Source organism: Bos taurus, chromosome 17 (assembly GCF_002263795.3).
Source record: "Bos taurus isolate L1 Dominette 01449 registration number 42190680 breed Hereford chromosome 17, ARS-UCD2.0, whole genome shotgun sequence".
In the NCBI taxonomy this organism is placed as follows: Eukaryota; Metazoa; Chordata; class Mammalia; order Artiodactyla; family Bovidae; genus Bos; species Bos taurus.
In genome coordinates, this window is record NC_037344.1 from 52499689 (window position 1) to 52519051 (window position 19363).

The 19363-nt window shown below is 48.6% G+C and overlaps 1 protein-coding gene across 24 annotated transcripts in view; it reads left to right on the plus strand.

Annotated features, from left to right (window-relative positions):
• Nucleotides 1-19363, plus strand: part of PITPNM2 (phosphatidylinositol transfer protein membrane associated 2) — a 164043-nt gene that overhangs the window by 110035 nt on the left and 34645 nt on the right. For 20 of the 24 annotated variants that reach the window (XM_015475470.3, XM_024977287.2, XM_024977280.2 and 17 more), the window contains one exon: nucleotides 16294-16466. The exons of 3 other annotated variants lie outside the window; for them this stretch is intronic. In XM_015475470.3, the coding sequence (XP_015330956.1) occupies nucleotides 16389-16466 (78 nt within the window). In that variant the 5' untranslated portion in view covers nucleotides 16294-16388. Of the gene's footprint in view, nucleotides 1-5657; nucleotides 7194-16293; nucleotides 16467-19363 lie in introns of those variants that run through there. One more of the 24 variants, XM_059876033.1, reaches the window with a different exon arrangement.

Genomic DNA, 19363 nt, shown 5'->3' on the forward strand with positions numbered 1-19363 from the left:
GATGGTTCCAAGAGGAACTGGGGTGTAGAGAGCTGTGGGACCGAATCTTTGTGTTGTACACCTACAACTAATAGATTTTTACATGCCAATTATATCTCAAAAGTGTTAGCTTAAAAAAGATATCAAGGGGCTCCCCTGGTGGACCAGTGGCTGAGATTCCACACTCCCAGTACAGGGGGTGAGGGTTTGATCCCTGGTTGGGGAATTAGATCCCACATGCCACAACTAAGAGTTCCCATGCCGCAACTAAAATATCCTGTGTGCCGAAGCTAAGACCCAGAGCAGACAAATAAATAAAAATGAATTTTTAAAAAAATTTAAAAAAGAAAGCAAGCTATTAGGGGTTTTTTGTAAATATGGGACCTATTACCAGCACATTTGCATGCTGATGGGACAGGGGACTGCTGAAGACAGACAGAAACTGATAGGAGAGAGTTAATTTAGGAGAAGGTTCTTTTTTTCTGATCTTTACATTTCTAAATATTTATTTATTTATTTATCATTTAGTTATTTTTGGCTGTGCTGGGTCTTCATTGCTGTGCTGACTTTTCTCTAGTTGCCTCAAATGGGGGCTACTCTTCGTTGCAGTGTGCGGGCCTCTCATTGCAGTGGCTTCTCTCGTTGTGGAGCATAGGCTCTAGGGTGCAAGGGCTTCGTTCGGTAGCTGCAGCCCCTGAGCTCGGTGGTTGTGGCTCCCAGGCTCCAGAGCACAGGTTCAGGAGTTGTGGCACACTAGCCTAGTTGCTCTAAGACGTGGGGTCTTCCCGGACCAGGGATCAAACTTGTGTCTTCTGCATTGGCAGACGCATTCTTTACCACTGAGCCACCAGGGAAGCCCTGCTCTTTAATTTTCATTTGTTTTTTTAAATTAAAGTACAGTTGATTTACAACATTATGTTGGTTTCAGGTGTAAAACATAGAGATTCAGTATTTTATACATTTATACCCCATTTAAAGTTATTATAAAACATTGGCTATATTCCGTGTGCTGTACAATATACCCTGTATCTTATTTATTTTATGCTGCCTAGTTTGTGCCTGTTGATTCCCCACTTCTAGCTTGCCCCTCCCTACTGGCATCCGTTGGTTTGTTCTCCGTGTCTGTTTTGTTACATTTATTAGTTTTATTTTTAGATTCCACATATAAGTGACAACATACAGTATTTGTCTTTCTCTGACTTATTTCGCTAAGCCTAATACCATCCAAGTCAACCCATGTTGTTGCAAATGGCAGAATTTCATTGTTTTTTATAGCTGAATAGTGTTCTATTGTGAAGAAGGCAATGGCACCCTACTCCAGTACTCTTGCCTGGAAAATCCCATGGACGGAGGAGCCTGATGGGCTGCAGTCCATGGAGTCGCAAAGAGTCGGACACGACTGAATGACTTCACTTTCGCTTTTCACTTTCATGCATTGGAGAAAGAAACGGCAACCCACTCCAGTGTTCTTGCCTGGAGAATCCCAGGGACGGGGGAGCCTGGTGGGCTGCCATCTGTGGGTCACACAGGGTCAGACACGACTGAAGCAACACAGCAGCAGCAGCAGCAGTGTTCTATTGTGTGTGTATATAGTGGATCAGACGGTAAAGAATCAGCCTGCAATGCCAAAGACCTGGGTTCAATCCCTGGGTTGGGAAGATCCCCTGGAGAAGGGAAGGGCCAACCACTCCAGTATTCTTGCTTAGATAATTCCATGGACAGAGGAGCCTGGCAGGCTGCAGTCCACTGGGTTGAAAGGAGTCAGACATGACTGAGTGACTTTCACTTTCATATACACCACAGCTGCTTTATCCACTCATCTGTTGGTGGACACTTAGATTGCTTTCATATTTTGGCAATTGTAAATAATGCTGTTATGAACATTGGGGTGCACATATCTTTTCAAAATAATGTCTTCATTTTCTTCAAATTTATACCGAGGAGTGGGATTGTTGGATCTTATGGTAATTCTGGAGAAGGGACTGGCAACCCACTTCAGTGTTCTTGCCTAGAAAATCCCATGAATGGAGGAGCCTGATGGGCTACAATCCATAGGTTGCAAAGAGTCAGACGCGACTGAGTGACTGAACAACAAAACAACATGATAATTCTATTTTTAGTGTTTTGAGGAAACTCCATATTATTTTACACAGTGGCTGCACCAATTTATATTCCCACCAACAGTGTTCAAGTGTACCCTTTTCTCCACATTCTCTCCAGCATTTGTTGTTTGTGGTCTTTTTGATGACAGCCATTCTGACAGGCGAGAGGTGATAGCTCTTGATGGTTTTGATTTTCATTTCCCAAATGACTAGTGATGTTGAGCATCTGTTCATGTGCCTGCTGGCCATCTGTATGGCTTCTTCAGAAAAAATGTCTATTCATGGAGTTCTCTGACGGTCCAGTGGTTAGGACCCTGTGCTTCCACTGCAGGAGACATGAGTTCAATCCCTGGTTGAGGAACTAAGATCCCACATGCCATGCGGCATGGCCAAAAAGAAGAAAAATGTCTGTTCAGTTCTGCCCATCAGGAAAAGGTTCTTTCTACTGCACTGGGTCTTTGTTGCTGTGCAAGGGCTTTCTCTAGTTGTGGGGAGACTTGTTGCAGAGCATGGTAGCTCTAGAGTGCTGGCTCAGTAGTTGTGGCACACAGGCTCAGTAGTTGTGATTCTTGGGCTCTGGAGCACAGGCTCTGTAGTTGTGATACACAGGTTTAGTTGCCCCAAAGCATGTAGGATCTTCCTGGACTAGGAATCGAACCCATGTCCCCTGCATTGGCAGGCAGATTCTTAACCGCTCGACCACCAGGGAAGTCCAGAAGAAGGTTCTTAAATGACGAGGATGGGACTCAGTGCTCGAGAGGTTGACCTCTCTTGGGAGCCACGATGCTCTTCCTTTGTATTCATAGCAGGAGCAGTAGGTACTGGTGGATTAGTGGATTCTAGGGTGGGAATTTGGAGAAGGTGATGGCACCCCACTCCAGTACTCTTGCCTGGAAAATCCCATGGACAGAGAAGCCTGGTACGCTGCAGTCCATGGGGTTGCTAGAGTCAGACACGACTGAGCAACTTCACTTTCACTTTTCACTTTCATGCATTGGAGAAGGAAATGGCAACCCACTCCAGTGTTCTTGCCTGGAGAAACTCAGGGACAGGGGAGCCTGGTGGGCTGCCGTCTATGGGGTGGCACAGAGTCGGACATGACTGAAGCAACTTAGCGGCGGCAGCAGCAACAGCGTGGGAATTTGAGGGAATAGAGAACAGTTGAGGAGAAGGTATAAAATACTGGGGTGGGTGTAGGAGCAGAATCACTGGGGCAAGATTGCCAGGTGCTGAGTCCTCTGAGGTGTCCACGAGCCCCTGGAGCCCAGGCTGGTATGAGAAGTGAGCATTCGGTGCTGGGAGCCTGATGTTTATTTCATGTTGTCGTTATCACATCGTTATCGTCACATAAGGGGTCGTCCCAGTTTGGGTGAAAATCTCAGGTCTGGCTCTCATTACCGGTTTTTCTTATTAACTCTCCTGCCCAGAAGCTTATGTTTCCCAGGGGATTCATGAGCGGAGGTGCCCTGGGGTACAGCCTGCAGCAGAACCCCAGCCTGTGATGGATGGCATTCTGAACACCAGCTTAAGCACAGCTCCCGGCTCCCCCACTAACCTGGAGGTGCTCCCACCTCCTAGCATCTGGTTTGGTGGGTTCCTCCTCCTCCTGACCCAGTAGCTGGGGGACATTCTCCCCTCAAGGGGTGCTCATCTCTAAGGCCAGCGGACTCCCCTGAAGCCCAGATGCAGGAGCTTAGATGAACAGATGTGGGTACTGCCAACATAAGAAAGTGACCTGGGTGCCGCAGTGGTACCACCCAGGGGAGGCCACCAGGAGCCAGAACCTCTGAGCCATCCCCCCGGTGATGGCTGCGTGAGCCACAGCTTGGAGCCAGACTGTCAGCCCGGGTCCCTCTGGGTGTGTGTTTCTGTTATGACCTCTAAGCATCCAGTGGCATTCTGTGTGAACGGCCCCACCTCCTTTGAGCTGTGCTCAGTGCTAAGAGCGGGGAGTGGCTCCCGGGAGGCCAGCAGGGTGTTGGTCTTGGTGGCAGTGACCAGCAGGGTCCCCACAGGGTGATCAGCAGAAAGGGTGGGGTGAGTTCTGGCTAGTGCCCCTCTTGCTCATCTTGGAGGATCTGGATCTTGTTGTTTTTTTTTAATCTTTTTTGGCCACACTCCACAGTATGAGGGAATCTTAGTTCCTTGACCAGGGATCAAACCCATGTCCCCTGAATGGGCAGCTTGGAGTCTTAACCACTGGACCCCCGCCCCCCAAGAAAGTCCCTGGGGGACTTCAGTTTGAATTTCCTCACCTGCACATCTCCTCTCTTTGTTTCCTGACAAGCAGGGTTGGAGCTGGCAGGGAGTAGGAGTCATGAAATTGGGGAAAGTGGGGTGCCCCTCGCCCTTAGTGTTGTGGCTGTCCTTGAGAAGGGCGCCAGCCTTCTGGGGACCTGCTTTGCTGTCTGCACCATAGCGATAAAAAGTCCTCGCTGCTCAGCCCCGGCTGCTGTTTGAGTTGGGGTGTTACAGACATTATGCTGCAGAAGCCTCGCACACGTCCCAAGGGTCCCACCCCCACCACCCAGCATGCCCAGCCTGCAGAGCACTGTGAGCTGCCCGCAGGTGGCCCCTGTCCCTGGAGGGAAGGGCTGATGACTGAGTCCCGCAGTGGCTTGGCAGTCGTCCCCAGGTTGGCACTGCAGGGAAACAGCGAGGAGACGTGTGGCCTTTCCTGGGATGTCAGTGACTGCAGGGGTACTCGGGGCTTTGGGGCTCCATGGGGCCCCCTTCAGCACTCAAGCTGCAGGGTGCTGTGCCATCATCTTCTAAGGTTACAGGACACGGAGGGAGTCTGTGTCCTCCAGCTCTTCACACCTGTGAAATCCAGGCGTCAGTCTCCCCATTTATAAAGTGAGGGTTGGACTGGAACGGGGGTGTCCTATACTGTTCCGCATAACCTTGGAGGAAGTCCAGTGTCTAACAGATAAAGGTGAGACTACTTGGGGGCAGGAATTGCAAGCCCCTGCCCTGTTCCTTCCAGCTCAGAATTTCATGGGGGGATATGTCTGCTCCTGCTTTTACCCCAGGGGACAGAGAGGCAGCTAATTAGTGGTCACACTCTCCCCCCCACCACCCCTCATCCCCTCCACCCAGGGCCTGGTGCGCTGGTCCCTGGGACACTGCCCCTTTCCCCTCTACACCCTCTCCCATTCATCTGGAGCCTGCCGTCCCTGGATCTGGATGGCAGGAGGAGGTATGGAGGGAAGGAGTTGCCCACATGGGGGCAGCTGAAGTTCTTTTAAAATATACCCACTTTGGCCCCTGATTGGGGCCCTGTAGGCTGGGGAAGCAGAGAGCAGAAGAAGGGGGCTTCCTAAAGACAGCAGCAGAGAGACCCAGGGGATCCAGAAAGTTCGTTCCCAATGTGCCCAGGGCCCCTCCCGTCCCCACCAACCGTCCCCTCCTCTGTTGTGAATGTGTAGGCAGGCTCCGCTGGCCTGGCTTGGAGGAACTTCCAGACCTAATGGCCAGAATGCAGCTGAATTGTATTTGGATGGATTCCATCCTCCGCTGCCTCTGCACAGCCTCACTCCTAAATTCCATCTGTGACGTCAAACCCCAGCTAATCACGGAAAAACAGATTAGGTTCTCTGTAAACTCAATTCTCTTGCTCCCCCTCCCAGTCCGGGTGTCTTGCCCTGGCCTCCGCTCAGAGCCACTGTTGTATCTTCCCAGCTGCCCACCCTTCTGAGCCAAACCCTAATAATCCACCAGTCTTCTCTGATAATGCCCCCCCAACCTGGGGTCCCTGGAGACCTTTGAACTCCCAGCTAGGGAGGTCCCGAGAGCTGTCCTGCCCACAAGTCCTTGAGCAGAATCAGATATTCTGGGTCAACTGCAGGCCCATTTTCTCTGTCTTCCCATGTTAGTTCTCAGGGGATGAGCTACCTGAAAGGGGGAGGGTCACCCCCCACCCCTGCTCTCCCCAGCTCCCAGCCCAAGCCAGGGCTCTGGGCCCAGCAGGACACAGTCTGAGCCGTGCATCTTGACCAGAGGTGGTTCTGCCCCTCGTGACCTCCCTGATCGCCATGCCAAGTGGCCCCCACTCTGACATCACCTGGCCCTTCTGCTGTTTCCTGATGAACATGGAGCCTGGGAGTCTTTTCTAAGGTCATGAATACAGGGATTCTGGAAACCCAAGGCTTTTCTAGAGACAGGTGCCACATCTGAGGGGCCCTCTAGGAGGTCTGTCACTGTTCTTGCAGAGAGGCTGGGGGGAAGGTAGTGGTTTGTGGGGGACGGTCACACAGACTCCTTGCCTGGCTTCCCACGCAGGCGAGCCTCTGCAGACTTGTATATTTCTTTCTTCCGTCTCATTATTCTAGCCCCAAAAGCTGCCCTGTGGAAGGCAGTAAAATATAATTCTGTCTAACCCATCACGACTCCAGCGGGGACCGAGATGAAATGTGAGTCTGCCTCTCGAGCCCAGGCAGCCGGAGTGGGTGTAATGAGATCATCTGAGGGTTCAGGGCTGGGTGAGGAGGCACAGTGGACAGGCGGAGACCAAGTCACACTGCCTTCCCTCTTTAGGGGGCTGGGGTCTGTCTGTGCCCCACCCCTGGCTCCAGACTCAGCCAGAGAGGGAACACAGGGACTCCTATGTGCCCTAACCAGGTCTGCATTCTGGCTGCAAAGCCAACCAGCACCTGCCGTTGGTCCTGCGGACACTGTTGTCCTGGGTGCTGGGCTGTCTTTCCCTGATGCTGGTGGGTGTAGTGTCTGCACCTGTGCCTGCACCTGGCAGCCCAGCCAGGCACCCACGGACTCTGTTCCCCAGGCCCTGCCTTCCAGACCCTGCTCAGCACAGCAGCACCTCCTAATTGCTAAGCTGAGTGCTGGCTGGAACCGGACTAAAGTGTTTTATGGGCACAATCTCATTTAATCCACAAGACAGCCCAATGGGGTAGGTGCTGTTCTCACCTCTTATTTTGTAGAAGATCAAATGAAAGAGCAAAGAGATTAAGCAGTTTGCCCACAGTCACTGCTGGGAGGTGGCAGAAGGTCTGACTGACTCAGAGTCCATCATTTTCACAACTACGCGGACAACCTTCTCTGGCCGGTTATACACATACTTCTCACGCTCTTTTGCTGCTGCCTCATGAAAACGTGAGTGATAAAGAAAAATGCTAGTAAAAGTTGCCCAAAATTCCATCAATTTGCGATAACCCTCTCCAGCATCCAGGCTTCCCAGGTGGCGCTAGTGATAAAGAGCCACCCTGCCAATGCAGGAGACATAAGAGACTTGAGTTCGATCCCTGGGTTGGGAAGTTCCCCTGGATGAGAGCATGGCAACCCACTCCAATATTCTTGCTTGGAGAATCCCATGGACAGAAGGGCCTGGCGGTCTATCGTCCATAGGGTTGCAAAGAGTCAGACACAACTGAAGTGACTTAGCGTGTGCATGCACAGCATCCATTGAACACTTTTCCAGATTCTGTATAGATATGCATGGCATGATACAGATATGTACAGAGTAGTAAAAGCTTTTTAAAAAATGCTCTAATATTTTAATGCTCTAAAATATGCTTTTTTATGTATTTATGCATTTTATTTTTCGTTTATGGCTGTGCTGCACAGCATATGAGATCTTAGTTCCCCAACCAGGGATTGAACCTGGGTCCTTCACATTGGACGTGCAGAGTCTTGACCACTGGACTGTTAAGGAAGCCCCTCTACATGCATTTTAAAAATAAAAATCAAATTTAATTTTACTTGAATTTAACCAACGGCAAATCACCTATTTGCATGTATTTGTTAAACTTCAGAAAAACATTTATTCAAACATTTCAACATTTCTTCAGTGATAATAATTTCTAACAGGTTAGAGTTAAGATGAGAAAAGAGGAAGCAAACTTAACAGCTTTATTATTATTATTATTACTATTATTACTTTGACTGCACCACCAGGCTTGTAGGTTCCCTGATTAGGAATGGCACCTGTACCCCCTGCAGTGGAAGCACAGAGTCTTAACCACTGGACCATGAGGGACTTCCCTTAAGAGGTTTGTTAGATATAATTCACATCTCATACAATTCACATTTAAAATGTACAATTCAATGGTTTTTGGCCTATTACATTAATTTTTTAAATTGTGATATATATTTATATATGACAAAATTTGCCTTTTTAACCACTTTTTAAGTGTAAAATTGTGTGGCATTGGTACATTTACAGTGTTGTACAACTATCCCCACTGCTATTTTCAGGATTTTTTTTATCACCAAAATTGAAACTCTGTAAGCATTCAATAATGACTCCCCATTCCCCTCTTCTCCCTTGCCCCTGCTAACCTCTAATCTACTTTCTGAGAGAAAAACTTTAAAAGGTTTGAGTTGTTAATTTTTTAAGTAATAAAATGTATTTTTTAGGGAAGTTTTAAATTCACAGCAAAATTGAGGGGAAGGTAAAGAGATTCTCCATATACTCCCCACCCCCACCTATAAAAGCACAGCCTCCCCTATTATCAACATCCCCCACTGGAGTGGTTCATTACAACTGATGACACTACATCGATATATTGTTACCACCCAAAGGCCATCAGTTCAGTTCAGTTCAGTCTCTCAGTCGTGTCCGACTGTTTGCAACCCCATGAATCGCAGCATGCCAGGCCTCCCTGTCCATCACCATCTCGTGGAGTTCACCCAGACTCAAAGGCTGTCACGCTTTCTGTGTTGTACCATCTGTGTGTTTTGACAAATGTAGGATGATGTGCATCCAGCACGGTAGCATCATGTCCAGAAATTCTACTGCTCTAAGAATTCCTGTGCTCCAACTATTCACTCCTCATTAGTTTTTTAATCTACATAATGAATCAACTTCCATGCCATGGAAGTTGAGGAAAGTATCGTCAACTTCTGTTCTTCCATTCTCAATTTTTCTTAGTTATGTTATTTATATACCATGTCAAGGTCTTTGTGTTTTATTCAGTAACCGTAACTGTCATGATTTCAAAAATATGACTTAGTATTCACCAGGATCTCTCCATTGATGAACTTACTTTTATTTATCTTTGGGTTGAATGGATTTTAGTATCAGGCAATGTTAAAGACACCTCATGGATGTCTAAGCTCCTAAATTCATGTTTCAGAATGTCTATTCACTTTATGCTTAAAGGACAGTTTAGCTGGATATAAAAATTCTGGCTTACATTTTCCTTCTCTTAGAACTCTGTAGATATTGCTCCACTGTGTTTTGAAATTGTGTTGCTGAGGAACATTTTGATTGTCCTCAACCATCTCCACATCCACCCTGATTGTATGATTCTTTATCCTTTAAGCTCAACCAGGTTTTTAAGGATGTCTTGATGTTTGTTATACCGTCAGGTTTTCCTGGACCACAGAATGGCAGTTAATCTGCAGAGTCAAATCTTTTTTTATTTCAGGAAATTTTTTTCATTATATATTTGAATACTTCTCCCACTTCCATTCGATTATTCTATTTTCTCAGAGAAGCATACCAATTAGATATATGTTGGATTTCCTTCTGCCTCCCATATCTGTCATTTTGTCTTATTAGTCTTCACTTAATCTTCTGTGAGTTTCTCAAGCCCGCCTACCATCCTTGATTGTTCACACTATGTTTTGCCTCTTTATTCATTGCTTATGATAAGGCTCTAAAAAGTATCTGTGATGTATTTATTTTTCTTTTCCATTTTCCCCTGAACTCTGCTTACCAGCCTTTCAGCTTTCATCTCTTCTGTTATCCAGTAATTTCTTATTTAAATTTCTGTTTACTTTCTTCCACTCCTCTGCCCCAACTTGTTTCTAAGAGATTATATCTGTAATTTCTCTGACTCAAGGGAGAGCTGTTTTTCTGAAATCTTTCTGCATTTTTCTGGATGATTCCTCCTGTGATGCATGTTCGTCATTTCCCGCCCCCCACCCGTGATGCACACGACCTATGTGAATTTCTTTCTTATTATTGTTCTGTAGCTACCTTCTAAATAGCAGCTTGCAGGAAATGCAGGGAATGATCCAGGGCAGTCTGCAGCTGCATTTTGGGCTAATTTATTGTCTTCCTCCCAGAGCTGTTATTTATCCTGTGCCCATGGATTCCAGCTCTCTCAGGTTTGGGGGTTCATGCAGTCATTGTGGTTCATAAAAAAGCTCTTTAAGTCTCTGATTCTCTGTCTTATTATCCATCCCCTCACTGCCCTGCTTCCCTCCCAAGCCCCATTCACTCCTTTCCTTGGAAAACTTAAGTTCTGACATAGAAATGGCATATTGGTGTGATTTGCCCATCGACTGTCACTCCCCGTCCATTCCATAATGTAAAATTGCATTTGTAAGTGTATTCAGTTGTTCACAGCAGCCCTATTCCCAATAAGCTCCAAATTGAAAATTACCCAAATGCCCATCAACGATGGAATAGTTAAATCAATTATAGCATATTTGCGGAGTGAAATGCTAGATAGCAATGAGACTGAGCCCTCTACAATCACATGCAGCAAATTGGATGAACCCTGGGATCATGATGTTTCAAAAGCAGCTTAGAATCAAAAGTGCACTTACAGCATGATTTCATATGAAATTGCTCATTTGGTGGGTCAAAGACAGTTGGATATTGGCAATTTTGTAGCCTTCAACCTAGTGCATGTGTGCAAAGTTGCTTCAGTCATGTCTGACTCTTTGAGACCCCACAGACTGTAGCCTGCCAGGCTCCTCTGTCCTTGGGATTCTCCAGGTAAGGATACTGGACTGGGTTGCCACTTCCTCCTCTAGGAGATCTTCCTGACCCAGGGATTGAACCTGTGTCTTTTATGTCTCCTGCGTTGGCAGGCGTATTCTTTACCACTACCTGGGAAGCCCAGGCTTCAACCTAGTACAAAATACAAAACAGGCAAAGACAGGACAGTGGTTGTCCATGGCTGGGGAGGTTGTGCCTTGGTGGGTTGAAGTGGGGGCTCTGGGTTGTTAACTTTCTGTTTTTTGACCTGGGTTCTGGTCACATAGGTGTGTTCAGTATGTGAAAATATACCGATGTGTACTTATGTGCATGTTTCTGGATCTATGTAATAATTCAATAAAAAAAATAGAAAAGAAGGGACTTATCTGGTGGTCCAGAGGTTAATAATACTCCATGCTCCCAATGTGAGGGGCCTGGGTTCCATCCTTGGCCAGGGAACTAAGATCCCACATGCTGCAGTTGATAGCCTGCATACTGCAACTAAGACCCACTGCAGCCTAATGAAAGTGAAAGTCTCTCAGTCGTGTCTGACTCTTTGCGACCCCATAGACTATACAGTTCATGGAGTTCTCCAGGCCAGAATACTGGAGTGGGTAGCCATTCCCTTCTCCAGGGGATCTTCCCAACCCATGGATCAAACCCAGGTCTCCCACATTGCAGGCAGATTCTTCACCAGCTTAGCCACCAGGGAAGCCCGAAAGTACTGGAGTGAGTAGCCTATCCCTTCTCCAGTGAATCTTCCCAATCCAGGAATCAAACTGGGGTCTCCTGCACTGCAGGTGAATTCTTTACCAGCTGAGCTACCAGGGAAGCCCACAGCCTAACAATAAATAAAAATAACTTTTAAAAACTTAAAGTAGAAAACAAAATGTGGGGTGATGGCTGTCTTCCCCTGGGGGCATCCACAGCCCTAGACTCCATGGTTCTGTGTCTTCCAGGAGGTGATGTTATTTGTTTGGAGGTCCGAGGTGGCACATGTTAGCTCTCAGCATGTCCCTTGCTGACAGCTCTGGCCTCGTGGCGTCTGGCTGCTGTCCTTCACGGACTGTGGTTAGGGGGTGCAACCATTTCCTCGCTTCACGGCCATGGTGACTTTTCTGTGTCTTTAGTCATTCGGTGTCATTTTGAGAACGGAAGTGCCCCTACTTCTCCATCAACAGGAAGTCAGGATGGTTGTCTGAACCGACTAGTGTAGGTGTAGAAAGAAACAGATCTGATTTTAAGTAAATAAAATGCAAGTACCTGACGAGGCAAGAGACTGCCAGGCCCTTCAGAGTGATCTCCTTGAAAGAAAACCCCCAGATGGCCCATGTCCCTCTCCTGAGCACTGCTCCTCTGGCCGAGGCAGAGTGACCTGAGACAGGCAGAGCACTGGTGGCTTCCCAGAGATCAGCCTGGACGGGCGTGGATGACCGCAGACCTTCCCCAGGGCTGTTCGGAAGGACAGCTTGACTAATGTGCAGAAGTGCTAGTTAAGAAACATGGGCTTTGTGGTCATACCCCGTCTGGCCAGTGTGTCTTTCCTCCCCTGGGAGAAAGCCCTTCTGGAAGCAAAGGCAGATCATTTGTCACCCTGCTTCCACTCAGCCTGACACTGGACTCCATGCACACGTGAGTGGGCTGTCATGCCTGGCTTCAGGGAGTAGCCACATCTAGGCCTTGAACATGTTCTGCCCTGGGGACAGTGGCTGCCAGTGGCCTTTGCACCCCAACCCCTGCCCCAGTACCATCCTCCAGGGACACCATGTGACAATCCTGGGGTTGCACCATTCAGATGGGGCATCACGTTCTTGCCCCAGGGCCTTTGCACATGCTGTTCCTTCTCCCAAAGCATCCTCCTCCCACCTGCTCTGCTGAACAGAATCTCACAGACCCAGGAAACCCCACTCATGTCATCTGGAAGCTCCACATTCTGTAAAGCCTTTCTGAAATCCCCTCTGAGTGATGAACACCCCCTGGCATGCAAGCACTTCACCTGCCCTTATCTCGGTGACCCTGATGATGACTCTGGACAGCAGGTGGTGTTATCCCCATTACGTGTATAGAGAGACTGAGGCACAGGTCACACAGCTGAGAAAGGCATTGTCAGGTTATGACCTCAGATCCCAGGGTGGAACTCCACTGTGACTGCCAGTGCATTTTTTAAAGACTTTTTTTTTTAACGTGGACCAGTTTTTCCAAAAATCTTTATTGAATTCATTACAATATTGCCTCTGTTTTATGTTTTGGCTTTTTGGCCGAAGGGCAAGTGAGATCTTAGCTCCCCTACCAGGGATCGAACCCGCACCCCCTGCATTGGAAGGTGAAGTCTTAACCACTGGACCACTAGGGAAGTCCTTGCCTGCACATTTTGTGTCACTCTTAGAGTTCTGATTCCTCTCCCCTATTGTTAGTTACCATGCAGTTAAATGGGCTTCTCCTGTGGCTCAGTGTAAAGAATTTGCCTGCAGTGCAGGAGCCGCAGGAGACGCAGGTTCAATTCCTGGGTCAGGAAGGTCCCCTGGAGGAAGGCACGGCAACCCATTCCAGTATTCTGGCCTGGAGAATCCCATGGACAGAGGAGCCTGGAGGGCTATAGTCTATAAGGTTGCAAAGAATCGGACGCGACTGAGCACACTTGCAAGGAAGGAAGAAGCGTAGTCCAGCCCCACAGCCTGCCCTGGTGCCTAGCAGGTCACAAGAAGCAAACCAGCAAACACTTGGTCTGACTTGTGTACAGGCGAGTATGGGCAGGTCATCTACTGTGGAGCTCTGAAGAGCCCAGAGGGCAGATTGCTTAGATTCCTACAGTTTCTCAAGAACATTTAGAGTTTGCGTCTGACCTCTTTGTTAGCATCTGTCTTCTTTGTTATTTAGACAATGTGGGTCTTGCCCAAGGTCGTTCTCGGTCATTGCATTTATCCCTTGCTGCAGAAGGAGCCCACAAAACAGTGGAAACGCTTTGGAATCATGACACTTACTGAACCTAGGTTTTCCCTTCCTTGTCTCCAGTCCTTATTTCATCCAGCCTCTCAAACATTAATTCTTTCTCGTTTTGAGTGTGTGTGTGTGTGTGTGTGTGTGTGTGTGTGTGTGTGTCAGGAGGTGCCCAAATTGGTGTCTTACTCTCTTGAGAGTGTCAACCTAGGTGTTGTGCTGCCCCAGCTGAGCCCAGGGGTTGTTTCTCTCTCTCTCTCGCTCTTTTTTTTTTGGCTGCACTGAGTCTTCATTGCTGCATACAGACTGCTTTTATTGCAGAGCATGAGCCCTAGAGCTCTTGGGCTCTAACGTTGTGGCTCATGGTCTTAGATGCTCTGGGACATGTGGGATCTTCCTGGACCAGGGACGGGACCCGTGTCTGCTGCAATTAGAAGGCAGATTCTCAACCACTGGACCACCAGGCAAGTCCATAGATGAAGTCTTAATTGGCTAAAAAGATGCTTATCTGGACTGTATTTAAAGCAATTGGATATGTGAGAAGTTGAGTTTGATGCTGGAGGTTTTGCAGGGGGGCTAATAGTCCGACCTGGGCTTCCCAGGTGGCTCAGCAGTAAAGAATCTGCCTGCAGTGCTGGCAGTGCAGGAGACGCAAGTTTGATCCCTGAGTCAGGAAGATCCCCTGGAGGAGGGCATGGCAACCCACTCCAGTATTGTTGCCTGGAGAATCTCTTGGACAGAGGAGCCTAGTGGGCTACAATCCATAGGGTCAGAAAGAGTCGGACATGTCTGAGGGACTGAGCACAATACAGACCTACCTACTGTAAAGAAGTTAACAGCATGGGGGTTATTTGGGGCTAATAATGCAGGGCCATCTCTGACCTATTTATATACACCCCCCAGCTCCATCTCTCCTGTTAGGTGGTTTATTAAGGGATTTCTTTTCCATCTTATGTACTGATTATCCCAGGAGTTCTGGTATATATGCTTTTCCCCGTCTTGTTAGTTATCCAGTAATGCATTAGTGCCTGGGCGATGCTCAGGCCTCATACACTTGGTGCCCTGGGGAAGCTGCCTGCCTGGTCAGTCCCTCACTTTTATCACTTAGCTGACACCCTGCCTCCAGTCACCTTGAATCCTCACCAACTGCTATCCCCGGTGTGATCCTTCTGAAGTACTATCCTGATTCTGCCACTGCCTGTCTTGGAAGCCTTCACTCAGCTTCCAGTTAATACCATCTGATCTCTCTAGGGGTAACCAAATATATTTACAGCGAAGCCCCTGCCATCTAGGGGAAAGACTCTGATGGGTGATTTCATTTTCCAGATCGCTGAGGATATGCCTCCTTCAAGGATTAAATTTGTTTTTTAAAATATGATTCCTTTCGGTGCAGGTCTTCATCAAATATATTGTTGTGTTAAATACAAGCTGCTATGAATACATTGCTTGCTTATAGTTTTTAATTAAAAAAATTATTTTTAATGTGCACCATTTTTAAAGTCTATTAAATTTGTTACAATATTGCTTCCATTTTATGTTTTGTTTTTTTGGCTGCTAGGCAGGTGGGATCTTAACTCTCAGGCCAGGGATCAAACCTGCACCCCTTGCGGTGGAAGGTGGAATCATAACTACTGAACTGCCAGGGGAAGCCCCTTGCTTATGTTTTCAATGAGCTTTATTGATACATAATTCACATGCTATGCGACCCCACCGTGTATCTTACTTTCCTCTTCTACCTCCAAGACCTAGCCCAATGTCAACAGTAGAGTAGGTATCAGTAAGCAGTGGGTGGTGGATTGAACTGAAACTACATGTAACGCCACCTCCTTTGATAACCCGAGATCTCCTGCTGGAAGTGGTGCTGCCATCTGTGCCCAGTGACAGGAGCAGAACCAATTGCCCTGATGCTGAAGGGTCCCAGACCGCCAGTTTTTAAAATTGTTCACTTTTGTTTTTCATAGTTTCATTTGTCCTGCCTTCTTATTTTTTATTATATTTTATTTATGTATTATATTTCATTTTATTTATATTTTCAAGTTGTACCCTTTTAAAAACAATTTTGGCCATGCAGCATGCAGGATCTTAGCTCCCCAAGCAGGGATCAAACCCGTGCCCCTTGCATGGGAAGTACACAGTCTTAACCACTGGACCAGCAGGGAAGCCCCTGTCCTGACTTCTTGCCAACCATCATCACTTGCTGCTATCACCATGCCTGCCTCCAGCTACCCCGAGCACAGGAGAGCTGAGGCTGCTGCTTATTAGACCTGCGAGTAAAACAGGAACGCAATGCTCTTGACTCTTAGGGGATGCGATGCCCTCTTGTTGCCTGGCTCTCGCTGGCAGGAGAACAATCCTTTATTTCCACCAGACTGATCAGTTTATACATGTCCAGTACACAGTTGCTGAGCCAACAGGGAAAATGGAGGCTGGGGAGGTTGAGGGAACCTGCTCAAGGTCACACATTGGTCTCAAGGTCATGCTGTGGGCTTGTGGCCGAACTGAGGTCAGAATTCTAACTTGGGATCAAGACAAGGTCCTTCCTGTGCCACTGTACTCACCAGCCTTTGCAGAAAGTGACTCTCCTGTCCTCTCTTTCTCTCTCAGGGGTCCTTGGTGAATTTTGTCATGGTTATTTAAGGAACCTCGTCTAGAAGTCCCAACACGCAGTTCCCCATCAACGGGAAGGCTTGGACTCCAAGATGATTATAAAGGAATATCGGATTCCTCTGCCGATGACCGTGGAGGAGTACCGCATCGCCCAGCTGTACATGATACAGGTGGGTGGTGGGGCCAGGGCAGGCCCCACCATGCCCACAGCGGCTCTTAGCACCAACGTCGGGGCGGGGTGGCACCGCGGCCTTCACAGCAGTGTCTGTCCAGTGGGCTCCCGGTCAGTGTGTGAATTGCACCAGAGCTCTGGCTTCCAAGCACAAAGCCAGGCACATGCAACACGCTGCAGATGTTTGTGGCGTTTGGGTTGTCTCACCACCACAGTATTCACAGCATTCGTAAGACTAGCACTCTGTATTTAACACCCATCTTTTCACTGATCCAGATATCACCCTTGCGTTTCATCAGCTTGGGCTGTAAAATGCTGCAGATGAGGCAGCTTAAACAACAGACGTTTATTTCTCAGAGTGCTGGCGGCTGGAAAGTCCAAGATCAAGGTGCTGACAGATTCCGTGTCTGGTGAGGGCTCTCTTCCAGGCTTACAGACGGTCACCTTCTCACTGTGTCTTCACACAGTGGATGGAGCCAGGGAGCTCCTTGGGAGGGTCTCTTTATACTGATCCCATTGTGAGGGCCCCACCTTCATGACCTAAACACCTCCCAAAGGCCTGACCTCCCAGCACCATCACATTGGAGGTTGGGGCTGCAACATATGAATTTAGGGGGACAGGGGACACAAACAGTCAGTCCATAGCAACCCATTTGACAGACAGGAAGGTGTGAGGCCCAGAGAAGTTCAATGACTTGTCCGGGAGCACACAGCCTGCCTCCTGGCTCCAGGTACACACTTTCCTCTCTACCCTAGGCTAAGTGGCTGATTTACAGAGTCACAGGTGACTTTGGGGTTTCCCACGTGACGCTAGTGGTAAAGAACCCACCTGCCAGTGCAAGAGACGTAAGAGATGCCTGTTCGATCCCTAGGTTGGAAAGATCCCATGGAAAAGGGCATGGCAACCCCCTCCAGTATTCTTGCCTGGAGAATCCCAAGGACAGAGGAGCCTGGCAGACTGTAGTCCACAGAGTTGCAAAGAGTTGGACACAACTGAAATGACTTAGCATGCACACAAATGGATTTGAGGATGATTGGTCCTGTGAAAAGCCAGAGATGAGCACCCCATCCAAGACATTGCTGGGCTCCCTACTCAGTGCCTGAGTAGCCTGGAACCCAGGATGGGGAGCCCCAGGATTGGGTCCTTATGGCCCAGATGGGACCAGAGCTCCTGCTCCTTGAGGTCTTGGCTAGGGTCCTGCTCAGTGGAGGGTGGAGTCCCATCCCAGCTTCTCTGCCAGCCTCTCGCTCATTCTCGGTGCCCCAGCCCTTTGCCTGGCCTAGCAGCCTTCCTCCCACTTGGGGGACTGATTGTGAACCTGCTTCCCTCCTGGCTCTGGCTCTCCGGGGTACAAGGATGCCTCAGTGCCGCCCCTGGCTAAGCAGGCCCCCATCATGGCAGGGCAGGGGGAGCCCAGCAGGGCCTCCACGTCCATTCCGAGTTTGCCCAGAGCACTGCATGGAATGCTTGGCCGGGAAGAGAACAGAAGGCAAACTCAGCCTCTCTGGGGGGCTGTTTGCTTCATGCCTGTTCAGAAGCGCCACTCGATTCCCTCTTGAACCACTTACCCCATAATTATTCCTAGAGAGTGGAGAGAGGCGAGACTAGCATCAGCCCCCCAGTGCCAGGCACTCGGGAGATGGCTGAGCCTGCTCAAGGACCAGCTGATCTGCCAGAGGATCTGTGTGTCCTGTGGCTTCTTCATTCCTCCTTGAGCCGGCAGGAAGCCCTGGCCCACAGCCTATGGCTCAGCTCTGCTGGGAGGCTGGGGACATCAAGATCCTGGGGGCTGGCTTTTAGCTTCTAGGGTACCCCAGGCTTTTCTGAGTATATAGCCACCTCTGACTCAGGGCTCCTCAAACACCTGCCATCTGTCTGCAGCCCCTGTTTCAAGTTGCTTGTTTTTCAACATCTTTCCTGTACCTCCAGTTAATGTGAAATGTCCCCAGCATCCTGTGTGTTGCCTCCTACAGCCTCACCGACACCGTCTGCCTCCCAAGGCCAGTCACCTCTCTCCCACTCTGGAATTTATCTTACCCACCTCTGGCCCCGAAGTTCTGGGGGGGCTCCATCCACTGTGGGGGTGATGGACATGCCTGTTATCTCTACTGCGTGACAGTTTTAGGGGCATGGACCCACATCACAGCTCAGTGACTGTACCTTTACATATATATGGTTTACTATTTGTCCGTCATACCTCAATAATGCTGTTAAAAAACTCAGTTGAGGGACTCCCCTGGTGGTCCAGTGGCTAAGAATTCGTGCTCCCAATGCAGGAGTCCTGGGTCCCATCCCTGGTCAGGGAACCAGAACCTACATGTCACAACTAAGACCCGGCACAGCCCAATAAATAAATGAGTAAATATTTTTTTAAAAAAGAAGTTAAATTCACCAGACTCTTCTGTGCCCAGCTGTGGCTGAGGATTGGGCTACAGAGATGAATGAAAAGCGCTTTTTGTGCCCTGGGATTGCCTGCAGGGAGAAAGATGTGTATGCAGCCCACTGAATAGAAACCAGACCAGTGGGCCTGGGGGCACAGGAACCCGGTGCTCACGTGGGCTTGGGGCCAGTGCTCCAGGAGGGCCTCTGTTCTGAGCTAGGCCTTACGAGGTGGATGGACCATCAAGGAAGGCAGCTTTGTTTCTGCAGAAAGAAGAGCAAGACCATTCATCCATTGCCCAGTGATCCTGCTTGCCAGCTGGGGTGGCAACTAGGAAGAGGCCTGCCTGCTGAACAAGCCACCTCCTCCCTGAGGTTGTGAACAAGATGGGCTCACGTGTCACAGTGCCTCGCACCTGCCTGAATGAAACTCAATATACATGTTGTTCAAGGTTTCAAAAGAAGAAGAAAAATCAGTCTGTCTGGCGGAGAAAGAGCCTTCCATCCTTGGAGGT